General features: G+C 56.4%; 1 protein-coding gene across 1 annotated transcript in view; it reads right to left on the bottom strand.

Annotated features, from left to right (window-relative positions):
• Positions 1-2,612: 2,612 nt before the first annotated feature.
• Positions 2,613-13,364, bottom strand: part of LOC113484508 (dual specificity protein phosphatase 22-A-like) — a 13,597-nt gene continuing 2,845 nt past the window's right edge. The window contains exons 4-7 of the mRNA XM_026856908.1: positions 12,276-12,342; positions 9,079-9,153; positions 8,452-8,623; positions 2,613-3,991 (exon numbers count right to left, since the gene is read on the bottom strand). Of these exons, the coding sequence (XP_026712709.1) occupies positions 3,785-3,991; positions 8,452-8,623; positions 9,079-9,153; positions 12,276-12,342 (521 nt within the window). The 3' untranslated portion in view covers positions 2,613-3,784. The remainder of the gene's footprint in view (positions 3,992-8,451; positions 8,624-9,078; positions 9,154-12,275; positions 12,343-13,364) is intronic.

The raw sequence follows: 13,364 nt of genomic DNA, 5'->3' as shown, positions 1-13,364 counted from the left end.
GGGTGCTGCCCCGTGTCCCCTCCGCCCGCGGCGCCGGGCGGGTCCGTCCCGGGGCGGAGCTCAGCCCTACCGGGATCGGGCCATCCCCGGTCCCAGACCGCCCTCAGATCGCTCCGGTCCCACACCAGTGTCCCCAGTCCCAGACCGGTCCCCCCATCCCATGTCTCTCTCTCCCCCAGTCCCAAACCAGTCTCCCCAGTCCTAGATCAGTCTCTCCAGTCCTAGATCAGTCTCCCCAGACTCAGACTGGTCCCTCCCCAGTCCTAGATCGGCCCATTCTCAGTCCCACGTTGGTCCATCCCCAGTCCCAAACTAGTCACCTAGTCCCAGACCAGTCCTCCCCAGTCCCACATCGGTCCATCCTTAGACTCAGTTCAGTCCACCCCCAGTCTCAAACCAGTCTCCCCAGTCCCAGATCAGTCTCTGCAGTACCACACCAGTCTCCCCAGTCCCACATCAGTCTCCCCAGTCCTAGATCAGTCTCTGCAGTACCAGACCAGTCTCCCCAGTCCCAACTCAGTCCATCCTCAGCCCAAGTCAGTCCATTCCCAGTTCCAAACCAGTCTCCCCAGTCCCAGACCAGTCTCCCCAGCCCCAGCCCAGTCTCTCCAGTCCCAGCTCAGTCCATCCCCGGGCAGTTCCCTCCTGCATTGACCCCAGGTCCCGGATCCGTCCCTCCCTGGCAGCGCCCAGCAGCCCCAGCCCAGGCCAGACGCACCCAGCCCGGGGCCACGGGCCATGGCAGGGTGTAAAGGACCATCTGCAGCCTGACTTCGGAGGGGTTTTTCTGGGATTACCAGATTACACACGCATTTCTTGGAAGAAAACCACAATTACTCCCATGTGGGTAATACAGAGAAATGGGAAATGTATGGAGCTGCACAGATGGTATAATAAAAATAATGATCTAAGGTACACAACCTTGACTGTCATTTCTAATAAATAATGGCTGTAACAGCCCCTGTTTTTAAACACCCGACTGATCCTAATCAGATCCCCCCTGTGAGATTTGGGGAGAGCCAAAAACATCTTTTGCAATCAGATAGGGTTCGGAGCATTTTTTTTATTTTTTTTTTTTCCGAGAAACAAGTTAAGCTTTGCAGGGAGGGGGTTGCACTGCCGTCCCCTGAGACACCAGTTCTGCCTCCCTGTATTGGCCGGAGACTCCCTGGTAAAGAATTCTTTCTTTTGTAAAGAAAGTTCTGGCAAATTTGGGATATTTTAAAGGGGCTTCATATAATCGAGGTTCTCCACCTCCTTGTCCCCTCTGGAGCTCAACAAGTTGGAGACTAATTGCAACCCTGTTGCCAGCGGGGTGATTCCATCACCTCTGGCTTCATTTTGGCTCTGGGACTTCATGGGCAGCCTGGAAAGGCAAAAATCTCAGTTCCCTGGGGTGAGGGGAGTCCCAGATGGAGGAAGATAAAATAATAAACTCCTTAAAATGTTTTTTTCAGGTGCTCACCTTGCTGGCTGTGGCAGGCTGGAAGGGAGTGAGATGCCCCACAGCCCTGCCAGTGACTGGCAAGGGAAAACACAAAACACACCCTGGGGCAGGCAGCAGGGCAGAGAATTTCTCGAAGACTATTTCCGTGTGTTGGAGCAGCACCCCAGGAAGCTCATTCACACTTCGGCAGAGCGATTCTCCCCGCACCAGAGGCACCGGGCTTTCAGGAGGGGTGATGTGATGCGGGAGAGCTGAGAGCAGCCAAGCGTGCAGTGCTCTTCGAGATGTAAAAAGAAGTGGAAATTAGCCCAGATTTACCTGCCTCGGGTCATGCCTTCCAGTGCCCAGAAATCCTAAAGCCACCACAGGTTTCACTGATGTAGGCCAGAGGGGAAAAAAAATCTATATATTCGCCTCTCAAATTTGGGGGAAATTGGGTTTAGGAGATGCTATTTGGGCAACAGCTGTTGCTGTGATGCCAAGCAGGGGTGATGCTGCAGATTGGAGGGAGCATCCTTTGTGATGCCCCGAATCAGGGGGATTTTTCCAGGGGTAACAGCTGCTTCGGTGCCGCAGCTCCGTGGGGAATGAGTCCCGGGATGGCCGGTTGTAGGACAGGAGGGGTCACGGCCGTCCAGGCTGGTGCAGGTGACGGGACAGCAGCGCTCCACAGAGGTTATCCCACCTACTGCAGATCTAATCTCTGCTTATCACATATCTCCGATGACTTCCTATTAACACCAGAAACCAACTTTCTTCTCTTTTTTTTTTTTTTTCCTGCGCACAAGTTTCATTTTTCTGCTTCCTAAAATGATAACAGAGGCATTAAATCCAGTATCAACCCAGTTTGCTCAACCTCTCTTCACTTCATCAGCACCATTTATGGTCCTTGATCTCATTAATTGACCAGGGTGCTTTCCTGTAGGCATGAGCCACACTGTATAGAATAACAGCCAAAAGGATCCTTCTCTCAACCTAAAAAGACAAGGAAAAGCCCCATAATTTTCTTCCCAGAACCCTATACATTATGGCTAAACACTGATTCTTTAAAATTTTTTATTTTACTGGTGGTTCTCCTCAAGAAAATCAGATGCATCCCTCCAGTCCCACGAGGAACAGCACAAATCAAGACCAGCCATCCTCATGGTTTTAATCACTCTCCTCTTTATTAGGAATTGGGCAAGTCACCCCCCGGTGCTGACACACTCCAAGTACCCAGAAATTTTCATTAAGGGAATTCCTAGAAATATTGGAAAAGCTTTGGATGTTTGGTTGGTTTGTTTGGGGTTTTTTTTTCTCAGAACAGATATTTTTGAGAAGCAAGGTATTTATAGTAAAAGGCCAAACTGGCATGGAAGAGTTGAAGGTTTAAATGTAGAAGGGCTGCCTCGATGAGTTGGGCCCCCCGCCTTGTAGGGCAGATGTGGGGAGTCCTGGTAAAGGAAGCCCACGCTTTGGAAATGCACTGTGTGAGTCTGGGATGAAAAAAGGGGCACGGTCATCGTCTTTCAAGATTAAAAAGGCTGTTGGAGAGGGACAGCGTTAACTTGGTCTGCAGGTCGAACAAGCGATTGGCTTCTTTTGCAAGCGGGGACATTCAGGTTGGGCAGCAGGGGAAACCCAAACCGCTCCAGCTCTGGGGATGGAGGTGGAGGGGACGGGCAGCCTCCGGCGCTGCTGGATTTCCCCCTCCTTGGGGGGGGGAGTTAAGAAAAATGCCAGACAGACATCAGCCAAGGACATGCTCACCAGGAAAGTCCAAACACAGCCAGGGGTAGCTGCAGCCCCCAGAGCCTCCAGCCCCTCTCCCCATCCCACGGGGTGACAGCTGGGCTCGGCAGCACACCCATGTCCCAGGACCCATCCCTCCCTCCTCGGGGCAGCCTCACAGACTGTATCATCCCCCAGCTTCATTGCAAAGCAGAAGACAAGGTGGTGTCTCCCCATCTCATCCTGCTCCGGCTTTCCAAGCTCTGCGTCGGCGTCCCTGTGCCCTGCCAGAGGAGCACCTGGGTACCGCGCCGCTGGGGAGAGGGATGGGGCTTGCTGCTGCGCTGAGCGGTGGAAAAGTAGCTGCAATCCACTGAGAAATGGAGGAATGGGAAAGAGCATGACACTGTCACCAGTTCACTGGCTTGCCCGGAGGTATACACAGAGCTGGCAGCCAAGGGGAAGGTCTGCAAGTCCTGACCCCCCTGCTCCAACCCTCAGCCCACAGCCAAGGCCAGCGCTGGCTGCTCGCTGCCCCAGACATGAACCCCCGTGGGCACTTGGCAAAGGGAAGACTTGAGTTTTCCAAGGCCCAGGGCCAACGTCCGCCTGCGAGCAGCCAGCTGCTTATCTGTTCATCCATCTGCTTCTGCTGGTGCCACCTGCGTGGTAGGGGAGCGGGTAGGTGGGAGCTGGAGAGTGGAGCCAGGAGCGATCCCTGCTCCCCAGCTGCTGCTCCTTCTGCCTCTGCTCCTGCTGGGCCAGCAAGCACTGCAGCTCCTCCTGGTCCTTGAAGGGGTTCCTGCCATAGTCACGGAGGATCCAGGCACGGTACTGCCAGGACAAAGCCAAAAGAGGTTGTCAGGGTCACTGGGGGCTGAGACACCCCCAGCTCAAGAGCCAGGGCTTCCAACAGTGGAAAGCAGTGAGCCGAGCAGGGGCAATGCCTGCCGCATCCCCACCACAGCCTCAGACGAGGCCGGGGGATCCCCAGCCACAGCCAGCAAGCAGAAAGGCCCCAATTCTGCAGGAGCTCACACACCACATCATACAAGAGATACATGACAGTTCCCCCACAACCGAGCGCTCCCCGCATCCCCAGCCTGGCACAGATGGACCTGGAGAGCTGGCAGCATCCTCGGCTTCTCACGCTGGCTGCAGCCAGGACGGCAGCTTTATTTACTTTTCATTGCCAAGAAGCTGCTGTTGTTCCTTGTGTGCCTGAATTCCCGTAAGAAAATCTTCCCTATGCTCCCTCCCCCGGGGACAGGCTGCACCGGCTGCCACAAGCTGCACAGCCAAGGTGGCTCTTGCGTGCTGAGGCAGGTTTGTTTGCAGAGCATCTCGCTCGCTGACGGGCAGTCTGGGGGTGTCTCTTGTGTCCCGTCCCCCCTCCACCACTGCAGCCAGCTGCAAAAACTGCTACGGTGGCCAGTGGCCAGCTGGCAGGAGGCTGAGGTCCAGAGATGGCTGGGAAACAAGAGACAATCTGTAGAAATGTTTCCCGCTACTGCTGGGTTGAGAAACAGCCAGACAGGCCCAGACTGCAGCACCCGAGAGCGTGGGCAGGAATGGGCAGCTCTGCCGGGACCCGTCGTGCTCGTGGGGAGCGGGCAGGGCTTTGCTCTCTCACAAAGGAGCTGGGAACCAGCTGCTCCAGCAAGCAGGAGTTACTGGGATGAGTGGTAGGAGCACACCCAGCAATACCAAACACCTTACAGAAAGGATGGAGGATGCAGAGTTGGGAATGCAAAACCTGAGGGTGCAAAGGGTCCAGAGAGGGACTGAGCATCCGAGCCCCGGCACAGGGTAGCACTGGGACAGGCCTGGGGTGCAGCTGGGGCAACCAGAGGGAGAGGGCAGGTAGCCCCCAGGGGTTGCCCAGCCTCGATACCCCCAGGGCAATGCCCCTGCAACAGCTCTGGCATCCCGGGGTGCCACAGCAGCACCCCACGGCCGGGAGGCAGAGCTCATGGCAAAGGTGCGGGATGGGGGATGCGGGATGCAGGACGAGAAGCTCAACCCTGTCCTGCCGGGGCTGCCGCAGGCACGAGGGCCAGGAGCTGCAAGAGGAGAAAGTCTGAGACTGACCCTGCAGCTGGGGACAGTCAGCTCGGACAGAGGGGATTTCCACTGGGAATGTCTAGATTTCCCAAATCCGCTCCCTTGGACAGTGGGACTCGCCACGGCTGCAGGGCACTCGCAGCCTGCAAACAAGAAGATTCCTTTTTGGGGGGGACCCTGAGAATCCAGCCTGATAGAAACCAAACCCCTGGGAAGTGAATCCCGAAGGATTTGGGACAGGATTCGGGGCAAGCTTCTATGCCAGCTGCTTATGGGGGGAGCATCCCTCCCATGCAAACCATCCGGAGGGATGAAGCTCTGTGGGGACACAGCCTGGGCACTGAGGCTCAGCACCCACCGAGGCTCAGCACCCACCACCCAGCCAAGGAGGGAAGGAGCCGGCGGGAGGCCGGGGGAAGCACCCTGCTGCTGCTGCCAGGCGTTTCCTTTTAAAGCCAGAGCAAGAAGTGGTTACAGCCCGTTTCCTCCAGCACTGACCACTAACCCGCTGCCCTCCTCCTCCCCCCTGAGGCCAGGAGCATCCATCCCATCTGGGACAGCACCGGGAACGGGGAAAGGCAGCCTGGCCACGGTGTGCCAGCACCGTGGTGGGGACCTTGTGTTGGGAGGGGACGGGTCCATCACCCAAATACCCGTCTATGCCCTCTCTCATATCCACACTGTCTTCTCTGCACTCACTCACTTCCTTTTCTAACCTTACCATCATCCTGCTGCTGCTCTTGGACCCTTCCTTCCTTCTTTATCTATCTAGCCCCAATAAGCACCATTTGCTGGCTCAAAACCACAGCTGCACGCTCGAGGCGTGTTTCCTGCGGCGAGAGGCCAGCTGGCCAGTCCCAGAGAGCATCTTCCCCATTTCTACCTCCCAGGGTCCCGTCTGAAGTCCCTGCTCTGGATCAAGGAAACTGAGGCACCAAGGGATGCTCACCCACAGCCCCAAGCAGGAGGTCCCCAGGAGGACTGACCTGTTCCTCACAGGTTTTAACCAACAAGAAATAAGGTTTTTCCTCCTGAGCAGCCTGCCCAGTCCTTATCCCTGCCTTGCTCCCAAGCACCGCATTTCCAAATTGCTGCCCGCCCCCTGGCTAAATAGGGACATTTAACCTCTTTTATATCCTCAGCAAGAGCTGAAGTTTAGGCCACGATACCCTTTCCCCCACATCCTACCTACACACACAGAAAATCACCCCAAAGCCACAAACGGGAACAAGGGGTGACCTCCCGCAGCCAGGCTAAGCAAGCCAACTGCTGCTGGCACCGAGCAAAGCACAGGAGCCCTGTGGCAACAGGTCCCACGGGCTCCTGGCCACGCAGGTCCACACCTACGGATCCCACCACCCCGTGGGACCCGCAGCCATCCACCTCAGCTGACCTTCCCGCAAGTCCCCTTCCTCTTGCCAAGGCGGAGGGCACAGGGGCAGGCTGGGAAAAGGGCATCGCCGCTGGGGTTGGAGCATCCATCCTGGCTCTTCCTCTTCTTCAAGTGCAGCTGTGGGTGAGTAATGCCAGCGTGTTCCCTGCTCCAGCACCCAGCCTTCGCCGCCGGGGCCGTGCTAGCAGCAAGTCCACCCACGAGAGCCATCGGCAGCCTCCCTCCCCGGTGCTGCGCTCGGGGGGGTGGGGAGCGCAGGGTGTTTCAAGTAAAAGGTGACTCTTGCCAAACCCCGCGGCTGAGAAAAACGTATCCACCCTTGGCTCTGCCTTTGGTATTTTCAGGGAAACACTTGCAAAACCTCCAGCAAAACTCTGACGGGATGAAAAAAAAAAAACAGCGTCTAAGGGAAAGGGAGGAAAGTCTGGTGCCTGCTGAGCCCAGGATTTGGGGGAGCAGGAGGAATAGCTTGGGTGGAGTGGGGGCACAGAAAACCCCACATCACGCTCTGTGCTGGGGTGCAGCCAGAGCGTGGGAAAGGTTGGGGAGAGCCGGCCTGGCTGGGGGAAGCCCCACAGGGAATCTCCAGCACCCTGGGTGTTTTGTAATCCCTTGGACCATTTTCTGCCCTCCTCCGCCTGCGTTTGTGCAAACCAGTGATAACGGGGCAGGGCTGCATCCCTCATGTGACAGCGCCTGCCTGCTCCAGCCACCGCCCGGGGAAGGGAACTTGGTGGCAGGGAAGGGGCTGACATTTGGGCCAGTGTCACATGCTGTCCCTGCCTCTCTCCTGGGAGGACAAAAATCCCCCTGAAGAGCTCAGCGTGGCCGGAGGCACCACCAGGTTCCCGCTGCTGTTTGCCGCGGGGCCACTCCATGATGCTCGTGGCTGCAGCGGATGGAGGGATTCACCTCCAGGGACAGAACCAAGTTTAGGGGTGACGTGGGCTGCGAGGTGTCTCGGACACGTCGAGTTGTGGGTTACTCCTTCCTTGCAGAGGTCCAGCTGTGGCCCGTGTGGCCTCCCGGGGCAATTTTGGACCCCAGTCCTTGGGTGCAGAGCCCAGGGCTGGGTGGAGGAGCAAGGTCCAGCGTGGGAGGCTGGAGGGCGGCCAGGGAGCCGGGCGGGAGCTGTGCTTTTAAAGGCCTTTCCCTTTGCTTTCGAAGGCTTTCCGGGTCAAAAGTGCAGCTCTGATCTCTGCAACAAGCACCCTGCCAATTCAACACACCAGCTCAGCTCAGCTCCAACATCCCCCTCCCTTGCGCGGGACGGGAACCCACCCACCCAGCCAGGGTTTCTGCTCTCCTAAAATCTGCTGCTCCGTGTCATTTTGGGCAGGAAAGAGGAGAATCTCTCCATCAACACTTGCTCTTGTCTCCTGCCTCTGAACGCAAAGGGCTTGCTGTCAGAGGAAGCCCAGCCAGATCCAAGCACATCCAGACATCCCGAAGCCTCTCGCAAGAGCCTTCCTCCCTCTCCTCTCCCCCTTCCCGCTGGCTCCCGCTGCTCTGCATTCCCAGGAAGAGGCCCAGAGCCCTTCCCGAGAGTCCTTGGGGACTTGCTGCTGGCCTGTCCCCCCCGCCACGCTGTGTCCTAACTGAACTCTCGAGAAAAATCACTGGGGTTTTAAAGAGCTTTTTTTACGTGCACTCGCATAACTTTTTTTTTTTTTTTTGGCATGCAAAACCCCAAATCCCCAGGTAATAAATAGCATGCACAAAGGCCAGCTCAGGCAAACAGCTGGCCCCCGGCAGTGAGCTGCATGCAGAAGAGCCCCCGCACGTTTGCAATCTCTGCAGACACGTCTATAAGGGGACGTCGGCGCGCGGGACGTACCTCCTGCAGCAAGGTCACCTCGTACTCCTGCAGCTGCTGCTGGAAGCCAAAGTTGGGGCTGACGTAGGACCGCACGGCCTTGGTGGCGGCCAGGCAGCCCTCCCAGCCGAGCTCGGTCACCGTCATGAGGTAAGCCACCAGGATGGTGGTGCTGCGGGAGACCCCAGCCAGGCTGGCGTGGCGCGAGGGAGCGGCGTCAGGGATGGGTGTTCCCAGCACGGAGACTGGTGTGACCGTGCAGCAAGGGACGACCATGGGATGCACCTTCCCACGGGCACCCCCCATAGCTGGGGTGAGCTAGTGGGGGTTCCCCGGGCAGGTGTTGGGTGGGGGTAAGGAGCTGTGTGGACAGCAAGCCGCTGCTGGTGGCCCCGGGCAAGGTGGTTTCCCCCTGTCCCATCCTCTAGCCTGTGCCACCTCTTTGGGTGCTCAGGTTGTCAGTGACCACCCACCCCCATGGGTCTTGGCATCGGAGACCTTCCCCCGTTGCCCGCCTGCTGTTCCTTGTCTTCTCCTCTTCTTCCTCCCCACCACAAGTGAGACCAAGGAGGTGTTTTGGGAGCCCATCCCCACCTCCCAGAGGACCACCGCCACCCGGGGCTGCGGTGCGGTGACAGCAGCTCTCACCAATGGACGAGGCAGCCTCCCCCACCGAGCCGGCATTCGTGGATGAACTTGATGCACTCCTTAAAATGCTGCAGCCTGCAAGGAGAGAGGCAGGGAGGTGAGGAAGGGAGGACTGCCCACCCCTGCAAGGCACCAGGTCACCCTGGCAGCAGCGGTTGTGTCCCCACCCAAGGACTTCCCACCACCCTGGGGCCACCAGAGTGGGGTGGGAGCAGAGATCCTTCCTCTGCCAGGCGAAGGCAGAGGGGCTGATCTTCATCTGCCAGGAAGGCAATGACCTCGGAGACTTTCCGGGGGATTTCCTTCTTCCCAAGGCATCCAGATGGGAGCAGGGTGATGCCAGCAGCCAAACCAGCTCAGGGGGACCCCAGGGAGACACCTCCAGGGCCCAAGGGCTACACACACCCCCACATCAGAGACCGTCCTGAGCCATCAGCTCACCCCTAATTCCCAAACGATGTCAAAACCACCCGGTTCCCTTCCAAGGGCAAGATGCCAGCGGAGAAGGCGGCAGGGAAAAGGTGGCTCCTGAGGTGTTTTGCCTGCAGGTTCCAAAATGGTGCAAATCCCTTCCTCTCCTCATCCCCAAGCAGCCCCTCTGGCCCCTTCCCACCCAAGGGAGGGCACAGAGAGGTGTCTGTGCCAGGGATGTGGGGCTGCCAGGAACAACACAGGCTTGTCCCCAGAGAGCTGCCTGCATTCCTGAAAGCATAACCAGCAACTGCCCTAACCAGTAACTGCCCTAACCAGTACCTGCTGGCAAGGCAGAGGGAGCACATTAACCCTAACCAGTGAGTTTTGCAGCAAAGCAGGGCAGGGCAGGGAGCCAGGGTTTTTTGGCTGCTCAGCTGCCGCACACTATGGCGCTTCTCTGCTTCTGAGCTGGATGCTCAGCAACGAGCGGCACCCATCTTTTTGAAGACATGGAGACCTAGAAAACAGGATAAATAACTCTGTAGGTACTGATGAGATGGAGCGGGGTGTTCATGCGAGGGTTACGCAGGCTCTGGTGAGACACATCCCTCCCGCTCATCACTGTATGGGATGCTGGAAGCTGCTGCTGATCCCTCTCAAAGACATTGGGCGTTTCCAAGAGGCCACGCCAAGACAGGTATTTGGCTCCTCAGCACATTTTTGCAATAAATTCTGCCCATCCTTGCTCACCGTCACAGCCGCACGGAGCCTTGGGGTAGTTTTGAGGCAGAAAACCTGATTCTGGGTAACTTGGGCTGCTGATAGACTCCCTGACCTGACTGCCTGGCATATAATCCTGATTTTTCAGGAGAAGGAGGAGAAGAAGGTCCCTTCGGTGCAGCTGAGCCAGAGCTGAGCAGCGAGCGCAGGAGGCGGCAGCACCTCTGCCCTGGTGCTGGACTTCCTCTGCCTCCGCGTGATGGGATGGGCCTGCGCCTGCACGGCCTTCCTGATTTCTCAGAAGCCAAGGCACGAGCTACCGCAGAGTTATTCCCCCCATGCCCCAGCAAGAGCTCGCTCCTGGCGGGACTCAGAGCCGGCTTCCCTGCGGGGACAAGGCAGAACCCTCCAAAACTGCCCCCATCCCTGGCAGGCCATTGGAAGGGATGTTCTTCACCCTGCCCTGGAAGAGCAGCGCCTTCTAAGAAACCAACCAAGGACATATTAAAAAAAGAGCTGCCTGATAAGAGATGGGGAATCTCTGAAGCTGTGATCATACTAAAAATATTGAGCCTCTCAGCCCTGGGAGGAGATGTCAGTCCATTGCTCCTCGTGGGCTACAAACGTGCCTCCTCCTCCTCAACCACCATAATAAATGGAGCATTGCCATCTGGGGGGGTGTGTGTTTCCCTGCCAAAAGCTTGTTCTGGGGGATTTTTCTTCATCTTACTCATCTCCACAGAGCAGACAGCATCCCCCAGGGCGTGCCAGTGTTGCCTGCACAGGTCCAGGCTCTCCAGATCCCAGTTGTCTCCTTCAGCCCCTCGGCTGGGACCAACCAGGACGCACCTTGCTCGCAGGGACACGATGCTCTCGCCTCCAGCTCCCTGGTCCAGCTTGCTGACATCCTTCAGCCCACTCCATGCGTGCAGCATCACCCTCCCAATCCATCCTGGAGGGAGGGAGGGGAGCACTTCAGCCACCCCATCCATCCTCACCCACTTCACGTTTTGTTTTTTGTTTTTTGGGGTTTTTTTTCCCCAGGCAGCCAGCCAGCAGAAAGCTCTCCCCCTGCTTTTCCAGCCTCAAAGCGTGGGATCGGGGCTGAGAGCCACTGAGGTCCTGAGTCACAAGCATCTCCTCTGCAGGACACGCAGTTCACCAGGGTTGTGAAATCCAAGGCATAAAACTGACAAGCAGAAAATAGTTCCTTGAATAAGTCTTCCTTCCGGCAGTCAGTCTTATCTTCTTTTCTTTTCCCTTTTTTTTTTTTTTTCCTCCCCCTTTCGGTAGACATGCCGCAAATGCAAAGAAATGAGAGAAGAGAAAAAAATAACAAGCAAAAAAACCCAGTTCTTGCTGAGGCAGGGTTTTCTTGTAAAGCTTCTCTTTCCACTCAGCGGGAGCATGAGCAAGCAGAATCACACCCCCAGGCACAGCTGCTCCCAAGGATGCTGGAAAACCAGCACCTCCACAAATGGGGCTTGGTCCAGCCGCTGTGCGTTAAGTTTTGATCCATTTTAGGGTCTGACTGGAGAGGAAAATCCTTCGGAGTCACCCATTTTCTGGTTGCAATGGATGGTCGCCCAAAGCAGCAGCGGGGTGCTGCGACCCCCCCCCAGTGCCAGCAGCACCTCTCCCCAGCTTCATCTTGAGAACTCTGTTAAAATCTTATGAGTATTTAGGCTTCATATGGGAAAAAAAACACATTGATTTTAATAAATATTTTATTTCTCTTTCCAAGGAAAACGTCTGGAAGACTGACACAAATCACGGTCTTTCTGATGCTCCAATTTTCAACCCTGCCCGGTAGAATAATTCTGAAATTTGATGCGAAACTAAATTTACTGACTGCCAACACACAGAGAAACAGATTTTTAAGCCCTACAAAAGCCATTCACCGCCTGAGAACGGACCACAGCTTTTGTCAAGCTCGGCAGTGATACAAAGTTTTCGCAGCAGGAACGGACTGAACCTTCATTCTGCAGAATCTGAGCTTGTATTGACCGACAACTACCAACACGCGATGCTGGGAGGCAAAAAGATGGCAAAAAAAAACTTACAGGTTTTGACTGGATGAATCCGAGGCCGAGATACAGAGATAGGTCATGTCCTGCAATACAAAGATGGCTGCAGTAATAAGACACCTCCAAGAAGCGCTAAATCCCCCATTTCTCTCTTTTCCCTCTCCCCAGCTGAACCCCTCGGTGAGGGGAAAGCCACCATCTGCTTTTGGGTACCATCACCCTGTTCCCCAAAGGGAGAAAGAGCCCTGACGGGTCGTATCTATCCCACCCGGGGCTATTTTCTCCCCATTTCAGCTCAGGGAAGAGCCCAACCTGTGGAGAACCCCTATGATCCTCAGGAGCCCCCCTAAAACTGAGCCACCCCTTTCCCGGGGGCCTGACCAGCGAGTCCTGGCAGGAAGACGTGTGCCATCACGCACTGATGAAGTCGCTCTCATCTATGAGTTATTTCCTCCCAGTCCTTTTAATACACAATAAATCATCCTGCCGCATGTCGGCGTAGGTCAGATTACTTTCCTTTCTTTAAAACATCGCTTCCTTGATCCTCCCTGTTCTGAGTTAAAATTAGATCCTTTTCATCCGAGGGGTTTCTTTTTTTTTTTTTTTTTTTTTTTTTTTTTTTTTTTCTTACTGAAATGGGTGGAAATCCTGCCAGCCAGAGCTGAAAAGGCCGAGCACCAGGGTTTGCCCCATCTCCATCAGCTCCCTGTGGCATCACTGCCAAAACATCCCCCCTGGGCTGATGCAGCCTGACCCCACAGACCACCCTCACTTCCCTGCAAGCCAGGGCAAACTGGGAAGCTGGAAAAAGCCGATTATTTAAGGAGGGAAGGGGCAGAGCGGGATGGACACGGGGATATTCCTGCGCTGGACAGACCCACGTTGCGAGGATGAGTGCGGGCAGGCTTTCCCATGCATCACCTCTCCATCCCATCCATCCTCCCCAGCCCTGTCCCACGCTCGCCCGGGGACAAGGTGCCACAGCAATGTGTCACTTGCCAGCTCCCCATGGCGGGCCAGCTGGCTGCTCCCCGCCTGGAGAAGCTGCCGGAGAGGCCGGGGTGGGGTTGGGGAACATTGGAGCCAGCGGGTTCCTCATCCACATCCCCGTCACGCAGCGGGGGG

The sequence above is a fragment of the Athene cunicularia genome, assembly GCF_003259725.1.
Source record: "Athene cunicularia isolate RWA chromosome 11 unlocalized genomic scaffold, athCun1 chr11_part1, whole genome shotgun sequence".
Classification (NCBI taxonomy): domain Eukaryota; kingdom Metazoa; phylum Chordata; class Aves; order Strigiformes; family Strigidae; genus Athene; species Athene cunicularia.
Note: the sequence above shows the minus strand (reverse complement) of the source record. Positions and strands in the feature narration are given on the sequence as shown.